This window comes from Elephantulus edwardii, unplaced genomic scaffold (assembly GCF_000299155.1).
Source record: "Elephantulus edwardii isolate Elephantulus edwardi_28Jun2011 unplaced genomic scaffold, EleEdw1.0 scaffold00055, whole genome shotgun sequence".
NCBI lineage: Eukaryota > Metazoa > Chordata > Mammalia > Macroscelidea > Macroscelididae > Elephantulus > Elephantulus edwardii.
In genome coordinates this window covers 465,989-488,733 of record NW_006399805.1, presented here as the reverse complement: position 1 = coordinate 488,733, position 22,745 = coordinate 465,989, and the positions used below count along the sequence as shown (strand labels likewise).

At 40.9% G+C, this 22,745-nt stretch overlaps 1 protein-coding gene and 1 pseudogene across 1 annotated transcript in view; one reads left to right on the top strand and one right to left on the bottom strand.

The window, feature by feature from the left end:
• Window positions 1-22,745, bottom strand: part of KLHDC10 (kelch domain containing 10) — a 71,847-nt gene that overhangs the window by 6,473 nt on the left and 42,629 nt on the right. Inside the window, exons 3-6 of the mRNA XM_006887122.1 lie at window positions 7,115-7,336; window positions 3,816-3,970; window positions 2,598-2,746; window positions 216-300 (exon numbers count right to left, since the gene is read on the bottom strand). Coding sequence (XP_006887184.1) covers window positions 216-300; window positions 2,598-2,746; window positions 3,816-3,970; window positions 7,115-7,336 — 611 coding nt within the window. The remainder of the gene's footprint in view (window positions 1-215; window positions 301-2,597; window positions 2,747-3,815; window positions 3,971-7,114; window positions 7,337-22,745) is intronic.
• On the top strand, window positions 14,879-16,021 carry LOC102874829 (annotated as a pseudogene).

The following is a 22,745-nucleotide window of genomic DNA, read 5'->3' as shown; positions in this document are numbered from 1 at the left end:
GAGTGCTGGTGCCAAGAGTGTTGACCGTAGAGCCGAGCAAACTGAAGCTGTGAACAATCTCAATCTCTTCACCATCCATCCTGATGCTACCAATTGATCCAGTGGTGAGAATCTTTGTCTTCTTGACATTGAGCCTCAGTCCATACTGAAGGCTGCATTAAGTAACAGAATTATGACATAGTCCTTTGCCCTATGTTCTGTTATGCTTTCCTTACCTTGCTTAAGGAATAAGCTGTCCAGGAAGTACCACCTCCCAAGATGTAAATCCTTTGACCGTCATGTGCAATTTCATGTCTGTATCTGCAAATACACAGTGAAATATGTTGAAAAGTGATTTAAGATTTAGTCAGAAGGCCATGTTGTACCAGTGTCTATAATAAGGTAATGGAACTACTCTAAATGTTAAACTCTGGAAAACTGGTTAAATAAATGAGACACTGACAGAAAATGAGTTGGACTGCAACCAGTAGAGGAGAAGGCAGAAAAGTGAAAATTCTGAGAACCATTTTTCATGTCATCAAATGAAAGAAGAAATAAAGTGTATAAAATGGTAGACAAACTGGACTGTAGCTAGGTATCATTAAAAAAAAAAGTATAGACACACAAGCATGTCAGGAAGAGGGCCACAGGAAACACACCAGAATGTTAGCCATGCTGACTTCTGATTTCAGGTTGATTTGGTTTTGTTTGTTTAAATTTTCCTCATTTATATTTCCTATAATCTCTAAATGACAATTTTTTTAAAAGGGAGAAATTATTAGAGTTTGAAAAAAGTATTCTGCCCACGTTTAAGCAGGGACTCAAGTACATGTAAAAACTAAGCTACACAGAACTCGAAATATAATGTGAAAAACCTACCCAAACTTTCATCCAAGCAGTCTAGTTAGAAGATGAAATCATTTGTAACATGCCCACAAGATGATTCAAAGAAAGTAACCATGTGGAAATGCTGTGAAAGCTTAATCTATGTCTTCACAACACAAAAATATTTTCTATGCAAAAAGGAAAAAAAATCCCTGTACATTTTCTTCCTTCAGTGTGAAGACGTGCAGTGCTTACCGATGAAGCTCAGAGACCTTCAGTGTAACATCTCAAAGAAAGAAGAGAAAAATCCTCACAAATGGACCAATAAGCAACAAGATAAATGGAGTAAGATTAAAGTGTTAAAAACTTCACTTCACTTGGGTCCCCACTCAATGCTCATGGCACGAGGAGTCAAGAGATGAAACATGTCCTGCACGGGCCCAGCTGCTGCAGGACACCTCTTTGAAGTGTTAAAAAGCAAACGCGTCTCTTTGAGAACTAAGTGAGCCCAGTCATGGCCTGACTCAAACCATGGTATTCTCAATTACTTCATATGAAAAAAGTTTAAAAAAAATTACTTCATATGCATGCAAAAGCTGACAATGAATTAGTAAGGATGATGAAAAACTGTTGTGGTGTTGGCAAAAAATTCTGACAGGACTCTGACCATCACCAGAATGACCAAGTCTGTCTAGAAAGGCGTACAGCCAGAATACCATGAGGATAGCACGATTATCTCACTGTACTTTCGTTGTTATAAAGAGATCTGGAAGAATTGCAGGCCTAGTAAAGGGTCAGAGGAACGAGGAAGAGCACACTGAGCGATGGGCACAGCACTGCGACAATGAGCTCAGGCAGAGCTACCACCGTGAGGGCCGCACACGGCTGCGCAAGCTTCCTGCTAAGTACACAGGGCCTCTGTGACAGAGCAGCTCACTGCCCCCTGGCAGTTAGTCCCTCCTTTCATCAGTGCTGGTCAAAGAAATCCTATCCAAATGATTCCAACGTCTAAGTCCTCTCTTGGTGGTGGAGGTTAGGTGTTGCCGGTATGACTTACGGAGACCCTCACAGAAGTTCTACAACCACTCGGTCTTCTGACATACTACAAGAGAGGGTCTTCCTTAGCATCTATGTATCATGTTTGCTGTCTGCTTTTAAACTGAAGGAGAAAAAAACCAAAAACCACCTCTTGGGAGCTTTTCAATGAGGGTCATTTTAAAAGGAAGAAGAGAAAAGTGAACACTCTGAGACTGTTACTAGAGAACAACAAGAGACTGGCTGGTGATGCTGGGGGGTGTTTCACAGCATTTTAAATGGCGTCCTCTTTTCTTCTCATCCCAAGTCTCCATCCATCCACCTGTTCAATCAACACTGACTGAGCCAGCACTGCACCCTGTACTAGGGATACAGCTGTAAGCAAGTGAGCCAGAGTGCTAACATGTGGGTGAAGATGGGAAAGAAAAACCGAACTAGGATGTGACTGTAATAGAAATCTGTTTACAAATGCAACCATTTGTTTCTTCTTCAAAGTGTTGTTACTATCTTCCTGCTGCAGAGGGACTGAAATAAAAAAGGTAATGATTCTGCAGTTAAGAAGCAAACACCATTCCCTGGCCAGAAAATCCCTTCTTATCACTAAACTAGGATTCAACAGTCTGTTAGCTATTTTCACCAGTTCAAAGCATTCTCTTCAAAACACTTCACTAGTACTCTATGAGAATCCAAATCTTAACATGAAAATGAATGAAAAAATTCTTAATGAAATGAGACCTGCTTTCATCCTTGAACCTCACCTCTCTTCTGGCAGGTCACGGGACAGGTTGTTCGGTTTCAGTTGTGTCCACTCTCTAGTATTGAGATCTAATTTGTGCAGGTCTGTGCTGTAAATATAGCCAGTTGTCCCTCCAAAGACATAAAGGGAGCCGTTGATGATAGCCATGGCCTGGATAACGGGAGAAGACTACCTCATTAATAGTTGACTACAGAATGTACTTAGTAAACACCCAAAATTAGGTTTTACAATTCTTCTTGTACTTTTTAGCCTTCTAAAATAGCTTAAAGAACTGAGGATATTAAAAAAAAAAATTTTAAAAAAAACTGAGGATTTTAGAGATCCCAAAGATTATTTTTAGAAAGGTAAAGTTTTGATCACTTAAGCAAACTCTACCTATAGCTAGGCAAGGGGGGTGGGGCAGTTGGATGACTCTTAGGAGTTTTAGTCAACCAAAGAATTTATATGTCAAAGAAATGGGCATTTCCACTGACAGCTGCCTCCTTTCTAAGTAGTATGGAGAATATGGCTCTTAAGTAGCAGCTGCAGATATGAAAATTATCATGAAAGGTCCTGCAGTTTGCACTGTCCACCAAACTCTTCTTCAAAACATGCTCGGTCACTGCCATGGGAACATCTTAAGAGTTGAATGGTCTCAGCACTAAGATACAGAGTTAATCATTAAGTGTACCCCTCTAAAGTTAAAAGTTCTGATACCAGCTAGTTCAGGAGGAAGGCAAAGCGTGGCTGTTTTGAGCTTAGGTCATCACTCTCTCTGATATATGATGGAGATGTTCCCTAACTTTTGAATCTAACTTCCAAAGCTAGGATTTAAAGCTCTGAAACTTAAACCAATCTCCACATAATCTATATTTTAGCTCAAATCTGAGTAATAGTCTCTTAGCCAAATGCAAGGATCATCTACTTTTCTACTTAGGTCTGAAAGCTCTTTAATGAACCAATCACTCTAAAGATGACCCGCAATTCAGCCCATTCTCTTGGGATGAGGGGTCCTGACATGTAACAGACATCCACACACGTCCAGAGGTAACTGGATCAGAAAAAAATGGAGTTGGGGGAAGAAAGAAGGCAAGCAACTAGATTAACAAATTTTAATTTCACATCAGAATCAAAGTACCAAATACTAATGACAGTCAACTCATTTTCACTTAAAAAAATATTAACAATACAAATATTCTAGAAAAGTAAAAAAAGCCACCACGATGGCCACAGAGCATACCTGTCCATATATACGACTGGGTTTCTTGCCCCGACAGCTGAGTAAAGCCCATCTCTTATACTTCACATTACAGACATGGACATCATTCCCATTGCTTTCTCCAAATGGGATGCCAGTACCTCCAAACACTAGCAGGTTGTTTCCATGCAACACAACTGAGGAAACAAGGAAAAGCACACATTATATTTACATACTGGCGATCTGCAAGGCATTACAGCCTGTCTGCATGAATGCTCTCAGAAGAGATGCACAACCCTCTGACAGCCAGCTACAACAAAGTCCTGCAGAAAGAGATCTCATTTATGTAAGGACTATGCCTCTGTTACGTCTACGACATGTACTCACTACACAATTGTGGAATTCATTAAATACTATGTGTAATAATACAGATTTCTAAGGACTGAAGCCTACTGCTGCTAAAGACAGCTCATGTATTCTGCAAAGAAGAGGAGAATGAAGCCTCATCCTTCGCTTGACAAAGGCCCAGTGGGACTCACAATGGAGTAAAAAGATTATTACTCTGATTTTGCCAAGGGAATGATGGCTGCACTTTAAATAATGGTTTCTGTCATCTTAATCCTTTACCAGGTAAAAGGAAACCCAGCAATATCCTTCTATTGACTTTGGTGGTCTCCTTTCTGTGCCTGCTAACACGTTCGCACAAACATACAATTATGCATATTTTCTCTCTAACAATGAATACTCTTAAAATAGTGCTGCTGTACTTTTTCAATGACCTTTAAAAAATATTTCATTGAGGTTTGAAGGGGAAGTTCACAGAGCAGTTTCCCATGCAACAATTTGTACATATTTTGTAGAAATATCCCGATAAACCTATAAATGCCCACAGATATACTCACATACAATCCTACATCCATTCTGTTTGTAGATTTCTTTCTATCTCCACTCATAACCACTGTTACAATTATTCTGAGGGCAGGATTAGTACATAATAGGTCTTGATGTTGTCTTTCATTCTTGCACACCTCCTCTGCCTTGGTCATGCTGTCCTCAGGTGCCCCTTATTGTTAATGCCTGTCCTTGAGCCCAAGTTATGACATGTTGGCAATCGAGTTGGTGATTTTCCCTCCCTTACTATCATCCCTGGTAATTACATCAAAATATGTGTTAACCTATTCTTGACCTTTAAAAATAGTGGTCTTGTACAATATTTGTCCTTTTGTAACAGACATATTTCAATGAGCAATAATATCCTCTAGTTTTAGACATGTTTAATATCTACTGATATTTTCAGATCTATTCTTTTAACATTGTACAGTATTCTACTGTATATATGTACCTATCAATGGGCACTTAGGTTGTTTCAATTCATTTTTTAAAACCACTTTTTCTATTGATATAGTTTAGCCAACAACAGCTGGCTTCTGAGATCTGGTTTTAAATTCCATATGAATTTCTTTCACTTCTCTAAATTAATCTTGACTAAAACCTTATGATGTAGGAACTATTATTATTGTCCCATTTTAATAGATGATGCCACAGAGGCAATAAGTGGTTTAAAAAACTTCAAGCGATTGAAGGATTCCTAAAAAGGACTCTGCCAAACTAGGATTCGGTTATAGGCAATTTGGGTCCAGAGCTGAACTCTTAGCCATTTACTCTTAGAGTCTCTCTAAAGCCTCAATTTCCTCATTTGTACAATGGTAATAATTCCAGTCTGTGCAGCATATTATGGACATTGTACAGTTCAAAGAGTAATGTAGGTGAAGGGATTTAATAGCTATTTGCATCATTATAAAGCCCATTTATGGATCTTCTACACTTTACAAATACATATATGAAATGTTTTGTCTTTGATCTGCTAATGGAACAGCACATCAACAGAGAACTGCCTGAAGTGCAGGCTGGGTTTAGAGGAGGCTGTAGGACTAGAGATATTACAGCTAAGGTCAGGTGGATCTTGGTTGAATGCAGAGAGTACCAGAGGAATATCTATCTGTGTTTCATTGACTATGCAAAGGTATTTGACTCTGTAGATCACAACAAACTGTGGCTGACTCTGAGAAAAATGGGAATCCCAGAACACTTGATTGTGCTTATGCAAAACATATACTTGGACCATGAGACAGTCGTCAGAACAGAACAAGGAAACACTGCATGGCTCAACATTGGGAAGGATGTGTGTTAAGGTTGTGTCCTACCTCCATAACTTTTCAATCTATATGCAGAAGAGATTACCCAGGAGGCTGGGCTCTATAAGGAGAAATGTGGCATCAGGATTGGAAGGTAGACTTATCAACAATCTGCTTTATGTGGATGACACAACCCTGCTTGCTGAAACTGAGGAGGACCTGAAGCGCTTACTGCAGAAAATCAAAGACTGGAGCTTTCAATATAGATTGAAGCTCAACATCAAGAAAATAAAGATTCTCACCACTGGGCCAACTGGCAGCATCATGACAGATGGTGAGGAGACTGAGATTGTTAACAGCTTCAGTTTGCTTGGCAACTACAGTCAACACTCTTGACAAGACCAGCAGCCAAAAAATTAAAAGACTAATTGCATAGGGAAAGTCTGCTGTCATAGACCTCTCCAAAGTACTGAAGAGCAATGATATCAGTCTAGAGACTAAAGTGCGCCAGGGTCTTTGCAATTACTTGCTATGCATCAGAGAGCTGGAAGATGACTAGGAATGAGAGAAGGAGAATTTATGCCTTTGAGCTGTAGTGCTGGAGAAGGGTACTGAATATACCATGGACTGCTAGGAGAACAAACAAGTTCATCCTGGAGAGGGTGAAGCCAGGCTGCTCCTTGGAGGCAAGGATTCTGAAACTTTATCTGACATACTTTGGACATGTTGCAAGGTGGCATCCCTTGGAGAGGGACATCATGCTTGGGAGGGTGGACCGCATAGGAGAGGAAGACCCTCGATGAGGAGGATTGATTCAGTGTCTGGGGTAATGGGGGTAGGTGTGTCAGAGATAATAAGATTGGTACATGATAGAGCAGGGTTTAGGGCTGTTGTATATAAGGTTGCTATGACTCACAGGCGACTTGACAGCACATAACAACAATGGAATTCTTAATTTCATCTTACAGATGAGGAAATGATATGGCAAATAAATAACACTACACATAGCTGCATTCGAACACAGGATTGTCCATTTTCCCAATGATAATAAATTACCCTGCTATATTCTTACTACAGTAAAGGCCTATTCATTAACAGGTATTAATGCTACCATAGTAGTATAAATTACTAACAAAGAACAAGGACACAGAGCCTGGCCTCCCACACATTTCATAAAGGCCGAAGTGCAGAACTGCTCACACTCACGTGACATAGATGCCAATTCTCGGGGCATGTAGCCATCTGTGCCCATCTGGTGCCACACTCCTGTGGCAAAATGGTACCTCCAGAGCTCCCTGAAGAGAGGGTAGTCTTCATTGTCTGGTCCTCCAGACTCATCATAATCTGGATTATAACCTCCAAACACATACAGATTGGTATTGTCTGCCACACACCGATGTCCACTTCGTGCTGGTGGAGGTCTGTGGCCTAAGAGGAAAGAAGGCACTGTTTTATAGACACCAGAGCACATTAAAAACCAAAATAGTTACATAACAACTATATCAGCTTTAAAAAGGGTCAAAGAAGAATTATAGCCTAGAATTACTTTCGGTCTGTCTAGGTCACGTTATACACAACATACTATGTGAGATTTTACGATACGCACACTACTACTTAAGATTTTAGGGAGCTAGTCTCCACCTCCTGTGACTATTTTCAGAATTTAAAGTGATTAAAAGAAAAAATATTTTAATTTAATGTAATAGTAACGTATTTTCCCCAGGGGAGGAAAATAGCACTCTGAATTATCTTTCAAGAAAATAGCTGACCACTTGGACTTTTCAAAGAAAACAAAGGAGAAAGGGGTTTAAGAATCTAAAAGGATACATTTTCATATTTCCTTAAAGGAGGGGGAAAAAATTAAGGACAACTAAATTAACTTATTATTAGAGAACTACATTATCACAAATATTAATACGAGTCATGTACAAAGAAAAATACTCACATGCAAACCCCTGGGGTTTACCAACAATACTTAATTACACACTTAAAAAGAAAACTCAATTCTAAAGAGTTATAGCAAAATTTAGAATTTAAATACTATTCCAGAGACTATAGTAATTGACAAACAATATCCGTATTATTTATCATGAAGACCATCTTTAATCATATTGAATTTTACTAAGAAAAGCCATTTCTACAATGTATATTGAAAAGTTTTCTTAAGTTTAAATTACATCAACTAGGCCATTTAAAAATTATTTCAAATTTAGAGTTTTTAGAAAGCTCTATATTATTTCTAGTCTCCTCACAATTTTTCATACCTATCTACACAAACCTTTGTATAACTACAGAATCCTAACTTAGACAGCTGTTAACCTAGAAACATCTCTTTCATGTTTTAGCAGTGCTGGCAGCCGTGGAGTCAGCGCAGACTGACAGTGAGCTTGTACATAACTGAACTAAGCACTGCCTGGTCTGTGCTTGCTCTGATCTCTGATATATATTGGAGCCCAGCAAGCGCAAATATTAGTAATATGTATTGTTAAAATGCTAACTAATTTTGGAGACTATGCTGGATGGCCAGTAATCACCTGTCACACAGACAATCACTAACCCAACATAGGATCTAGATATTATTTTTAAATATCAAAATCCCAGTTTCTGTTGTCATATGTCTACAAGTCTGATTCACAGTGACCCTAGAGGAACGACTTGAACTGCCCATAATCATTACGGTAGCCGTTCACCAAGTCTTTTCTCCAGGACAGCAGCTGTTGGGTTTGAATCTCTGACCCTCAGGTAGCAGTTTAAAAAAGTTTTAACCACTTTTGATGCTGTTTGCTATCTAGGATTTTAACCACTAGAGGTTCTTAAATGGTAAATTTTTAAACTAAATCTTAGTAAGGTACGTTTTTGATCAAAAACTGAAAAAAGAAATCTGCACGGATTTAGAACACCTAAAGATAAGGTAAGACAGTCATTGAGTCAGTCATTCCAGACCAGCCTGTAGGAGGTGGTGGGAGGTCCTCTGACCAGCACTTTAGGTCTGCCCAGGCACAAGCTCTGCTTCTCATTCTATCTGTTTAAGCTTTCCTCTCTGCCTGAAGAGTCCAGGATCTGTCCTTGCCACCTAGACCTAGTCCATCAATCCTCATTACCAGCTGTGAAAATGCCTCTAAGTCTAGTCTAAGTAGCTCTCTCTCCCCCTCAATAAAATCTTATGACCCTTACAGTTCAGTACTGTATCAACTCCAGTATTAGAGTATAAACTGTACAACTGATGACACTGTTATGCAGTATTCATGTATATTCAAGGAAGCTCTGGTGGCATAGTCTGTAGAGAGTGGTGCTGTAGAGACCCAACCCTCTGGTGGTTTGAATCCATCACCAGCTCGGAGGGAGAAATAGAAACCATGCCTTGGAAACTCAATGGAAGATAATAACAGGAATGTGTCAGCTATGAGTTGGTTGTGACTCAATAGCAATGAGAGAAAGAGATGTCTATCACCTGAATAAATAGCAAAGATCCAGACCAAATCCACAGCTGTGGATTTGTGACTCTACAAGGCCTTGTAGGGTTTCCAACATGACACATCTTTACAGAAGCAGCCTACCTCATCGGTCTCCTGTGAGTGGCTGCTGAGTTTGTATTGCTGATCTTCCCCCTAGCATTCCAGTGCTAAATCCGCCCTATATTGATGCTGCACTAGGCAAATTATAGCCAGTGAACAAATTTACTAATGAAATTACCTTCTCTTTCCAGTAATCCTGAAACACACAAAGTATGGGGCAGAAGAAAGAACAAGAGCTCCTATAAATAGCTAGGTTTGAATTCAGGTTTTCTAACTGTACCTCTAAGCAAATCACTGACCCTCCCTGAGCCCCAGTTTCCTCTTATTATGAGGTATTACCATGCCTCAGATTTATTACACTTGTTATTAGGTTAAAACATGGCAATCAATTTACATATGTTTACTGACATTTTAGTTATAACATGGGGGAAAGGATTTGAACTCACCTATCACTAAGACATCTATCATAGGAGCACTGGTGGCTTAGTGGCAAGAAACTGCACAGCAATCCAGAAGAACTGCAGTTCAAATCTACCAGCTACTCTGCGGGCAAAGAATGAGTAATCTCCTCCTGTGTGATTAACTGCCTCTGAAAACCCACAGGAGGGTCTGCTATGGGTTGGTTACAATTTGATGGTACACAAGAACAACCACCACCAAAAAACAACAAAGGCTGGGCCTGATACTAGAAAATGATCAACAAAGCGGGGAAATCAATGTGGCATTGCATTTCCCTCTATTTATTTTGTCAATGTGTTTTTCTTCTCCAAACAGATAAGTTTCTAAAGAGCAAAGACTGTCTGTAACAATTATCCTCAGTCACCTGAAACATCCTATCACTGGAGAGGCACTAAAAGTTTCACTGATTCTTACTTCAGGACAAAGTAAACAGAGGCCGGGATAATCAAAACACTGCCCAACTTCAAGTGGACTCTCTGATGTTATGCTGCTTGGAGAGACATGATTTAGGGGCAGGTGTTGGATTATGCCATCATCTTCTCCCCAAACCACAAATGCCTGCTAAGATAAACACAAGGAAGGGAATCTTTAGAGTATTGTTTTTTAAAATACTGGGATCCAATAAATAACTTTTAAAACTGCTTTTGGACAAATATGAAGAGAAATAATTTCTCAAAATGGCTATACAGCAGGGGAAGATCTATTGTGTGTTTATTGCCTAAGTTTGTGAATAAATACAGCTCACTTCCATGCGTTACATGTTGAGCCATCAATTACTCATCAAATTAAAAAAATATTGCTGAACTCTTGTTAGGAGATCAGGTTGTATGCTGGATGCTGAGATACAGTAAGACAGTAACTTTATCTGTCTTTTAGAGTTTACTACAGTCTAGCCCCACACTTCCCAAAGCAGGGACCCAAATGCTGCTACTGAGCACTTGAAAAGTAGCCGCTCCAAACTGACAGAAGCTTTAAGTATGAACACAAAAATACATTGCAGCCAAGTACATTTTGACCACAGACTTGTACAGGACTGAGTGGAAACATCGCAGAGGGCTTCTGGGGATGTGCACGTTCAGAGGCACAGACTGCTGCATCTCTCCCATTTGAACAATCACCGCTGTCTCCCCACTCACTGTTGTAGCCACGACGTCAATTCATCTCCCTGAGGATCTTCCTCTTTTTCACTGACCTGCTTTACCAAGGATGGTGTCCTTCTCTGGGGACTGGCTCTTCCGGGTAATATCCTCTGAATGTAGGAGATGAAGTTTCTCCATCCCTACTTCTAAGGACCTTTTGGCTATACTTCTTCCAAAACAGATCTGTCCGTTCTTCTGGCAGTCTACGGGATATACAATATTCTTTGCCAACATTATAATTCAAAGACACCAGTTCTTCTTTGGTTTCCCTTACTGTCGTGTTTTCACGTGCAAATGAAACTATCATGGTTTGGGGCAGGCACTACTCAATCCTCAAACTGACATCCTTATCAGTTAGCACCTTAGAGCGACCCTGGGAAGCAGATCTGCTCAGTGTGACATCATTAGACTCCCTGACTGCTGCGTCCATGGGTGCTGATTGTGGACCCAATAAAAATGGAACCCCTGACAGCTTTGACTTTTCTCCACCAAACATGATGTTGCTTAAAGGTACAATCAAGAGAATTTTCCATTTACTTTGAAATGTAGTTCATACTGAAGTTGTAATCTTTGTCTTCATTAGTAAGTTCTTTTTCTCTTCACTTCCAGCAAGAAAGGTTGTGTCATCTGTTTATCAAAGGCTATTAACTCTTCCAATAATCCTGCATTTTTCTTATATAGTTAAGCTTCTCAGATTATTCACCACACAGACTGAATAAGTATTGTTAAAGTGTACAACTCTGATGGATAACTTTCCTGACATTAAAACATGTCACGAAAACTCAGTATTCATTTCCTTAGGCTTATCATCTTTGACAAAAGTGAAAATGGACTTACAAGTTAAAAGTGTCTCTCTTAATTTTTCCCCAAAGTTTCCATGTGTAAACACCATTCTCTAACAAACTACCTGATACTAGTAAAATCATTCATGTGGCTTCCATGTGCCACTGAGTCAAGAACAGTGAAAAACGACAATCAAACCTGTATGCTGTTGTTAAATGCCACAGAGTCCATTATGACTCACAGCAACACTATGAACAACAGATCTGAGCCTTGCCCTGTCCTGCACCATGGGAATCTGTAGAAAGAAGGTAACTCTTACCATCCAGAAGGGAACATCCACAGCTATGGCATTCTGTACCTATGATGTCTGAGCTACCTATTCACTAAATCAAAACGCTGCTTTTTGCCCCAGTGGCAAGTAGGAGAAAAGGCTTCGTTTCTAGCCCCAAAACAGAAAGAGATCAGCTGAGATGAAATGATAGACAATCTGGTTGTTGCCAATTTTTTAACTATTACAAAAAATACTGCAGTAAGGCTTCTTTGACATATATACATATGCAACTATCTTAGCATTTCTGAATGCACAATTTCTGGGCCAAAGGAACATGCATTTAATACTGTCAGAGACAATACTGCTTTGGAAGCATAGCAACTGTAGAAAAATATGGATAATTTACATTACTAGAAAAGGATAAAATAACTGTTTCTTCATGTCCCCTTTAGTCTTTTTTTCCAATTTGTGCCAATCTGACAGGTACAAATTGGTGGCAGTTTGAGTTCTACCTTCCTGATTTCACTAGCCTTAGTGTTTATTGGCCTAGCTGTAGTTCTTTCGGGAATGGCCTGATCAGTCATGCCCTTATTGCTCCGTATGGTGGGATGTCTTCACATAAAGCTGTAGAAATTACCATATTTTTCTTTCAACATCAACATGCCACTTTTAAAAAAAAAAACATCAAATATGATTTTAAATAACAGGGTAGGATCTGGGGTTAGTTCTTATATCTACGGCTGGCTCTTCAGCCTCTTGACATGCTTGAGATTCCGGTCCTTGACACGGATGCTGCAGGGTTTGGTGTGGCTGTGTGAGGTGCCCAGTGCCTTGCTGAAATGCCTGTACACCTCCTGGCTGTTGCACAGCCCTGACAGCAGCTCGGTGCCACAGCTCTTCGGCGAGTGCAGGGCTAGCTGGTCGAAGGTGAGGCTCTTGCCTCCAGCTTTGAGGCTGAGGCTCCAGGCCCAGCTGCTCACATGCAGGGAACACACCTTCAGCTTGGGCACCTCTTGAACCCACACCATCTCCTATGGTTCTGACCATGACAGCTGTTTTGGAAAGGGACGGGGTAGCTGGTTGGTGTGGCTCATGAACAGCCTCTTCAGCACACTGACTGAAGGTGGGGTTGGCCAATCTGACTCCCTAGACACAGGGGAGGCAAAGGCACGAAAAGCACAGGATTGCTGTACTCAAGGGCTCCTGGTGGCAAAAACCTTTATATTTCTTTGTATTTTAACATGTAGAAGTTTTGGTAAAATCTGATTTTGCAATCTTTTATGACTCCTTTGCTTTATATCTCATCTAGGGTAGTTTTCTTCCTTCTTCCCTGGCCCCCACCAGGATTTTAATTTTTATTGGAACACAGATATGTGACAGTGAAATCAGAAACTTACATTTTCATCAATAAAAGACAAGCTTGGAGCCTAAAAGATTCTCAAAATATGCCATGTTTTAAGATATTTTAAAGTCTTAAGAATATGTATAAAAATCAAATTATGCGTGTGAGAGTGTGTCTAGGGGGGAAGGAACCAGACACTTTTATAAGATCCTGGTCCCCATAACCACATGGGAAGTTCTCAGGGAAATGATTACAACCACAAAGTCACAGGCAGCCATTAAAAACTGCAACAATTCTAACCAAAGGAGCTGGTCATGGTGAACCCTCCTGGCCCATGGGTAGTTCCAATGAAGCCAAGTCTGTGCACAGTTTTGAAAGGCAACCCTGCCGTCTGTCCTCGAACCCCCAGAAATGCCTGGGAATGACCCATGCAACAAGACAGACACTCCCACTGTGAAGATCAGCACTTGTCCTCCACCAGCAGCTCAACAACTGGTGGGCATGTCATCAACAGGGGTGATAGGTGGCCACCTCTCACCCTTCCTGACCTCAGACGTGGGGCACCAGTTTGATGACCTGTGAGATTGCACAGTGATGCAGCAACAACCACCAATGAGAAATTCAGTAAATCAAGGGTTTCAGGGTCACAGATCTTGTGCTCTGCACTTGGGTTTGGTAAGAAGGAGAAAGCGCTCACAGAGAACACCACCAACCCTAGCAGATTCTGGGACTGGAGCTGGAGTTGTGGTCAAGATTAGGCCAGGGGTTTGGATCCAGTTTGGGGCCAGAAAATGGCCAGGGATTCTGGTCAGGTTCCAGGAGGGAGTGGAGTGGGTATCAGGGTCCTGCTCCAACTACTGCCCCCCAGGTGATGATGGTGATTTGGCAGAGGGGCTCAGTGTGTGTAGGGGGCATGGAGAAGAGGCCCCTGGGCAAGGAAATCTCCAAGATATGTCCTCTGGGTTCTGGTTTTTGTAAGCGGGGCTGCTCCTTTCTTTGGTCTGAACCACATCTGGACTGTGTGGTCCTCAAGGTGGAGTCTGATGGTCTGGGCTGAAAGCTCCTCAGTCCAGGTACTTTTTGGTCTAGAAGACTTTAAGCTGCTACTGCATGTAGAGCTAGCACTCCTGTAAGAGTCTCCTCTGGGGAGGAGCTGGATGACTTGAGGATTTGGAGTTCATGCAGCCCTGCATCCTATTTCTTGTTCTATGACTTGGGGCTCTATCTGCACAATGGGGTGGTGTGGATCTGAACTCCAAGCTCCTGTGATAGCCTAACAAGACTCACTCTGCAGGTATGAGACTCTCTTTCTTGGGCCCTGCCACCTGGAGCTAGGACAACTATATTCCACCAAGAATATGCTCATTTTGGGGGGACACGCACACACACACAAAACCTGGATGAGAGGAGATATGGAACGGCGGCTCTTAGCCCCACCACCTCCGCACCAAAGCCACCGAGATGCTCCAAATCGTATATGACTACTTCTGGTGGGAACGACTGGCTGTCTGTGAATTTAACATGGGCAGATCTAGAAGACCAAGATGGACACACCGACGCTAAGGCCTCAGACCTTTATTATCACTCTACCCCTGGCCTTGCTCTCCCTCATCATTCATTATTTCTTTGAGCTTTATATGGCTACACCACTGGCTGCCCTTCTGAATATAAAGGAGAAAACTCGGCTTCAAGTACCTCCCAATCTGACCTTGGAGCATTCCTACATGACCAGCAGCACACAGCTAAGCAGGCAGAGGTGGAGCTGCTGTCTCGGAAGAGTGGGCTCTCCAGCCATCAGAAAGAGCATGGAATTCGCTGCCGCCAGCGCAACCAGGACCGACCCAATCTCCTCAAGAAATTCCGAGATGCCAGCTGGAGATTCACATTTTACTAGATTGCTTTCATTGTTGGCATGGCTTTCATTGTAGATAAACCCTGGTTCTGTGACATGAAGAAAGTTCAGGAGGGCTATCCCATACAGAGCACCATTTCTTCCCAATACTGGTTCTACATGATTGAGCTTTCTTTCTACTCGTCTCTGCTCTTCAGTATTGTCTCTGATGTCAAACGAAAGGATTTCAAGGAACAGATCACCCACCATGTGGCCACCATCGTCCTCATCAGTTTCTCCTGGTTTGTCAATTACATCTGGGCAGGTACTCTCATCATAGCTCTGCATGACTCTTCAGACTACCTGCTTGAGTCCGCCAAGATATTTAACTATGTGGGATGGAAAAATACCTGCAACAGCATCTTCATCATCTTTGCCATTGTCCCCATCATCACTTGACTGGTCATCCTGCCCCTCTGGATCCAGCAATGCACCGTGTTGTACCCACTGGAGCTCCAATCTGCCTTCTTTGGCTATTACTTCTTCAATTCCATGATGGCAGTGCTACAGTTGCTGCATATCTTCTGGGTCTACCTCATTCTGTGCATGGCCTACAAGTTCATAACTGGAAAGCTCGTAGAAGATGAACACAGTGACCGTGATGAAACAGAAAGCTTGGAGAGGGAGGACGTCGCAGTCAGAGGAGGAACAAAAGTTGGCCCCTAACCAATGGCCATCCCATCCTCAATAACAACAATTGGGAAAATGACTGATCTATGGTCCCTGTTGCCCAAAAAATGACGCCTAAAGCCAAGGAACTGCTCACCCTCCCCACAGGGTCACTTTACGTTATGGGGAGAAAGTAGTGAAGAGAGCCTTCTGTGCTTCTCCTCATTTCTTTTTCTCCTATTGCCTTTAAACCAAATTGTAACCTACTCATCCTCACATAGAGGGGAGGAATGTCTTATTTACCTCTCTCCAACTTGTCCATTCAACTGCTTGAGACTCTTCCTCAGCTCTCAGGGTGGGGTTTACAACTCACATTCCTTACACTTCAGAGTCTGGCCCTAGCTATTTGCCTTTAACTTCCAGAGCCAAAGTTATGCCTTATTGTCCTATTTGTGGGCCTCATTCTGCCAAAGTTGGACCATCTTCCTTAAGCTCCCTACTTGGGCAACAAAACCAAAGCTGAGTTGCCTTTAACTTCTTTCTAAAACACAGATTGAGTGTAGGAGGAGGGTGTACAAGACCCCTTCTCTACGTCTGTCAAAAGTAAAGACTGTGTAAAAAGGTCGATTGTGTTATTTCTCTGCCAGCTACTCCTACAGCCAGAGGTCCAATATCTAGCTGCCTTTCTCTGCCATCATCCTTTTCATATAGGCAAGCTAGTTTGGAGTAGAATGCCAACTACTTTTAGATTTTATTTATTAAACATTTAGGGTTTTGGTTTTAAAGTTAGAATTAAAGCTAGCACCTGGCATTTTAGCAGAGGGACCATTTCAGACCAAAATGTACTGTTATAGTGAGTTTTTAAATTAAGAATGAAATTTAAAAAAAAAAAAAGAATATGCTCATTTAAAGTGGCTTATTAGTAAGGAGTTGAGATGCCAATCCAAGAGATTGGTTCAAATTCACCACCGCTCTGCAGGAGAAAAGACCAGCAATCCCCTCCCATGCAATTTACAGCCTCTGAAAACCAACCTATGAGTTGATTTCAACTTGACGGCACACAGCAACACAACAACAAATACAATGTAAAGAAGAATATGCTTATTTATAATAATTTTATGGTTTTAAGTTTTATATTTAGAATTAGACAAACAAAAATATTTGTGTGTACTGTTTACAGTAGGATTCTAATTGTTCTCAAAAAGAGGAGGGGAAGCAACTGTCCTCACATTCTTTACAGAGAAGACATGTGAAAGAATCAGAAATGCCATCTTTCTCATATACTAAAACACTACGTTCTGGAGTATGATTAAAACCATTCCAACATCCCAATCTAATCACTAGACACAAAATCTACTAGTCTTTGAGAATACATGCAACCAAAATAAAGCAGTATTACAAGACTGTAAAAGCTAAGGCTTCCAAACAAAGCAGCACATGAATTTACTCTTTAATACGGCTATTACTTATAAGATGCAAACAATCCCTAGCAAACCCTTTGTGGCAAGGTCATTTAAAAAAACAACAAAAAAAAACCCCAAACACTCTTTTACTAAAAGTATTAACTTTTAATAAATGCCAAACAGCTTAAAGGATAAATTCTATTTCATTTAAGCAGTAACTCCTTTCCAAATGTAAAGTCCATCAATATCGATACCTGAGGGGACAGATTTTTCTTGTGCCCCTAAGCCTGGGCAGGAAGGCAAAGAAGAAGAACGGCCCAGTCAGCCCCACCTCTGACCAGTAGGCAGAATATTTTACTGCTTCCACGATCCAGGCTGCTCAAGGAGTAGCAATCCACTCACATCAACACTCAATACTACCACTTGGTTATGTGTGTGTTCTACTACACAAATTCTGAACCATACAAGACACAGAACAACTCTATCTGGCACAGCAGCATTGCCCATACGATTATCCTGGATATAATCTTTGCAGAAGGTCTTTCTCCCATGGAGTCACAGAGTGGCTTCAAATTGCCACTGTATGTGTGCCACCAGGGTTCCCTCCACATGAGATATGTGATAATCTTATTTCTTCTTGTTGTTTTGTGCTATCAAGTAGACTATGACTCACAGTGACCCTATGAACAATGGCTCTGAACCTTGCTTATATCTTGAGCCAACCACACCATTTCTGACACAGCTGACCCTGTTGCCAAGTCCCTGTGTCAACCCATCTCGTCTAGGCTCATCATCTTTTGCAATGACCCTCTATCCTTCCAAGCATGATGTCCTTTTCCAAGGACTGGTCCCTCCTGGTGACAGGTCCAAATATGTGAGACCTTATTTCTTAGGTCTGAGTAATCTTAAAGTCTAGGATACCAGTGAAAGAAACTTCATTTGACTGGCTGTAATGTGACCATGAGTTTATTCCAAGTGGTAGAAAGCCTTCAAACTCTAAGAAGGAAGGAGTAAACATGGAACAAAACCAAACTAAGAGACATTACTTTGGGTATATTCTGAATTCTTTAAAAAAAAAAAAAAGCAATGCCAAAAGATTGAAAGAAGGTAAACATACATGTCAACTGAAAGCAACACGGTATGAAAGGAGTTCTAGTGGCATGCATGGTATGTTACGTGTTGAGCTGCTAAACCAAATGTTGGAAAGATCAGAAACAAAGGTTAGATAAGTCCAAGTCTACTGTAGGCTCCTTGGGAGAAAGATGGGCAGTCTCCTCTCCTAAAGGTTTACAGCCTGGAAACCAACAGAGAGAGGGCCACCATGAGTCAGACTCAATTCAATGGTAACAGGTTTTTCTGGTAATTATGAAGAGTAATTTTTTGCAAAATCTGAAATAAGGCCTGTAAATGACACTTGTGTTAACTGTATCCATTACTTAGTGTTAATTTCCTGAGTTTAGGTATTTGCCTTGCAACTGAGTAAGAGAATATTTTTGTTTCTCAGGGAGATACAGGGAATATTTAGGAGTAAAAGGCATGTCTACAATTTATTCAAACAGGATTAAAAAAGAAAATCATGATGTTATCTGTACACACACACACACACACACACAGTGGATACACGTGTATGTTTATACTACATTTGCGGGAACTCTGGTGGCCTAGTGGTAAGAAAGTGCGTGCAATCCTGAAGGCACATGGTTTGAATCCACCAGCTTGTCTGCAGGTGGAAAAAGAAGGGCAATCTCCTCCTGTGTCATTAACTGCCTCTGTTCTGGGGACGGTTCTGACTTGATGGTACACAGTAACAACAAAATACTACATTTGACTGTCCTTCTTAGAAGACAGATCTGTTTGTTCTGGTTGTCCACAGTATTTAAATATTCTTTGCTGACACTGGAATTCAAATGCTTCAATTTTTCTTCAGTCCTCTACTCACTGTTCAGCTCATATGCATATGAGGCAACTGAAAATGCATATAAGGCAACTGAAAATAGCACACCTCAGTCTTTAAAGTACCATTTTTGTTATTTAATTTTACAGAAGTCTTTTGCAGCAGATCCGCCCAGTGCAGTATGTCCTTTGATTTCCCGACTTTGAGATTTCTCTCCAATCCCATTCCACACTAGCAATGGTTAGTCAACTCTCCGCAAAATAAATCCCTATGTTGTTTGAAGAGCTGTTCTCATGACTCTCATCTGGAAACCAGTGCCATTACCAGAGAACTCCATATGAAGGAAGGAGGGAATGGTTAAGGAAGATACCTTAATTTATGCATGTAACATACCCCATAGAGAACATATACATAGGAAACTAACAGGAGGGACTGCATGGTTTGCAAAAATCAGTATCATGTGTTGTTGTTGTTGTTAAGCGCCGTCAAGTTGTAGATGACTCATTGTGACCCTATGAATGAAAGACCTGAACACTTGTATAACTTTCATAGTTTCTCCAGGTTCATAGTTTCCAGAGGCAAGCTATTTTGAAAGTGGATGCCACTCCTGCTTCCAAGATTGTTTTCACTGCGGAGCTCCAACAAACACTGTCCACCATGGGTAACCATTATAGCATTTGACACATCAGTGTCACACTGTTTAGCATGACAGCACCATGAGTTACCTCTGTACAGCAAATGGACAGACCAGTGCTATACCACTTAAAAGAATGTTTGACCAAAAACAATTAAAACCAGGCCTGAGGACCAGAGATTAAAATCACCCACCTTGGGTTTGGCAGCATAACTTTCTATCCACTAGACCAACAGAGCCTCTCTATGTTGTTGTTAAGTGCCATCGAGTTGTAGACTTGTATAACTTTCATCATTTCTCCATGTTCAAATTTACTAACATAAAATATATTAAATGTTTTGATGGCATCCGTTGGTTTTAATTTCACCTCACCTACCACCTTCTCCGAGTTTGTTCCTTCTTCCTCTACTTCTGACTCTAAGCTTAAAGTTTCACAGGACAGGCACCATCAAGATATTCTCTGGCTTCTATCCGACAACAGGAGTACCTATTCTGGGATGTATTTCACTCTGTTCTAGTTTCTCAATAATCTACGTCCAACAGCTTTCTATTACTCTGGATTTCTAAAAACTGCTATCTATTGCTAGCACTATAACAATAATAGCTTGTTAATGACAGTTGCTGACATTAATGCCCCATAATTTGGGGGTTTTGGGGGCACAGTCCATAGTGAGTTTTAATGCAAATCCAAAGGCATTGCCATCTCCGGCAGCTTGAATCCACCAGTGGCTCCCTGGGAGAAAGACTGGCAGTCTCCTTCCATTATTACCATTATTTACAGCCTCAGAAACCTGATAAAGGGGTCTCTGAATCAGAACTTACTCAATGGCACAAGCTGAGTTTAAGGAACATTAATTCAATATTTGCAGAATGTTAGCAATCCTTCCAGTGCTTTGCATATATCCTTTATATTAATCCTTACAACAAGCCTAGGATATAGATACTATTATCATCATCCTGAAGAAACAAAAAACAAACCAACCAAAATGCCAAATTATGGAATTTGTCCATGATCAAAGAGTTGGTAAATAGTAGGGTCTGGAATCGAATTCAGGAGGTCTAGCTTCCAAAGTTTTTTTTCCTTCCCCCGCCCCCAAGATAATTTTTATTTAAAATGTTTTTCTTTGCCCATTTTATCATATCTGAGAAGTGGAGAAAGGCAAAGGGAATTCTGGTGCCTAGTCCATAGGGAGCTACTAACCCAGAGGTCACGCCTCTCTGGTGGTTTGAACCCATGAGCTGCTCTTAGGAAGGAAGATGGGCAATCTTCTTTTGTGTGATCTGCAGTCTTAAAACCCATGGAGGGTCAGCTATACTTCTGACTTGACTGTAATGAGTTTGAGTTTTGCATTCTTTTGAGGGAAGGCAAAGGGGTGAGTTCAATCCACTGTTGTGTACTGGAAGTCCAGCATTCTGCTCATTTGACTACATTTCTTGTTGTGTGCCACTGAATCGGGTCTGACTGGTACAGGAGAAGATTGCCCCTCCTTCTTCAGCAGAGCATCTGGTGGATTCGAACCGAATGCCTTTGGGACTGCAGCACAGCTTCTTTCCATTAGGCCACCAGAGCTCTCAGAAATAACTTTTAAAGATGGAAGATTTAGAGAAGGAATAAAGTGGCAGAAAATAGGCCCTATGAAACTCTCCAATCAGATCAACAGAGATAAGGCATGATGTCCCAAAATAAATTTTAAAGTTTCTATTTTTAAAGACTAGATTAAGTTAATTAAAAAAAAAACAACCACAAACTAATGAAACGTTAAATATCCTTTCATGTTCTTGCCAATTCATCAATTTACTGTCACCACCACCAGAAATTTGGAACAGATTAAAATTTCAATTCCATCTTTCTCACAACAGTAACCTTTTTAATAATTCAATTCAATTCAAATATACATGATATACTTAAGTACATCAACTATAGTACGAACTGGACATAAGAAATGAAAAAGGCCTTGTCCTTGCCCTTACGGAGCTTACAGTCTTATGGGAGTTGCTAGGATTCAGTGTGACAAGTACTTTGATCCAAGTAGGAGGTATATACAATGTGTGTCATCAGCAGAGGATACAAACCTGCCCAAGAGGTTTCTCTGGAAGTAACTCTTAGACTGAATGGTAAAAGTTATGCTATTAATGGCTGGGAGATTAAACTGAATTTATCATCTTTCCCCCAAAACCTGTCCTTCTATCTAGCCAGATAATCAAATGAGAGCACCACAATCTACATAAGAAAGTTTGAGGTCCTATCTGACTCTTCCTTCCACTTCTTCAATTCGTCTTTAAGTTTCATCTGATTCCACTTGTTTATATAGTTCAAATTTCCCACTCTCTACTCCTATTACATGGGATATTGATTAGTCTACTCTAAGACCAGAGCGCAAAGGCATCAATTCTTTTTCTGTCATCCTTATTTACTGTCCAGTACTGAACATTCCATAGACTGCCAAAGGAACACATAGATATGCCTTAGAGAAGGTGCAACAAGAGTGCTTTTTGGAGGCAAAGGTGATAAAGCTTCCTTTTACACTTTTACATACTTTGGACTTGTTGCTAGGAGAGGTTATTCCCTGGGGAGGGATATCATTCTTGGGAAGTTGGGAGGGTTGGTGACCCTCAACCAGATGGATTGACAGAGATACTGCAGCAATGGGCTCAAGTATTCAGAGATTATGAGGACAGTACAGGATAGGACTAGGTTCAGGTATGTTGTTCAAACGGCTGCTATGAGGTCATACTCGACTCTACGGCATCTAAGAACCACCACACCTACAAATAACTATGTTTCTACCTCCATCACTTCTCTTCTTGATAACTGTAACAACTCTTGGCTGGCCTTTCAAATGATTCTCTTCTGTTTAAAAAACAAAACCTATGCAGATGACACAACTTTGCTCGCT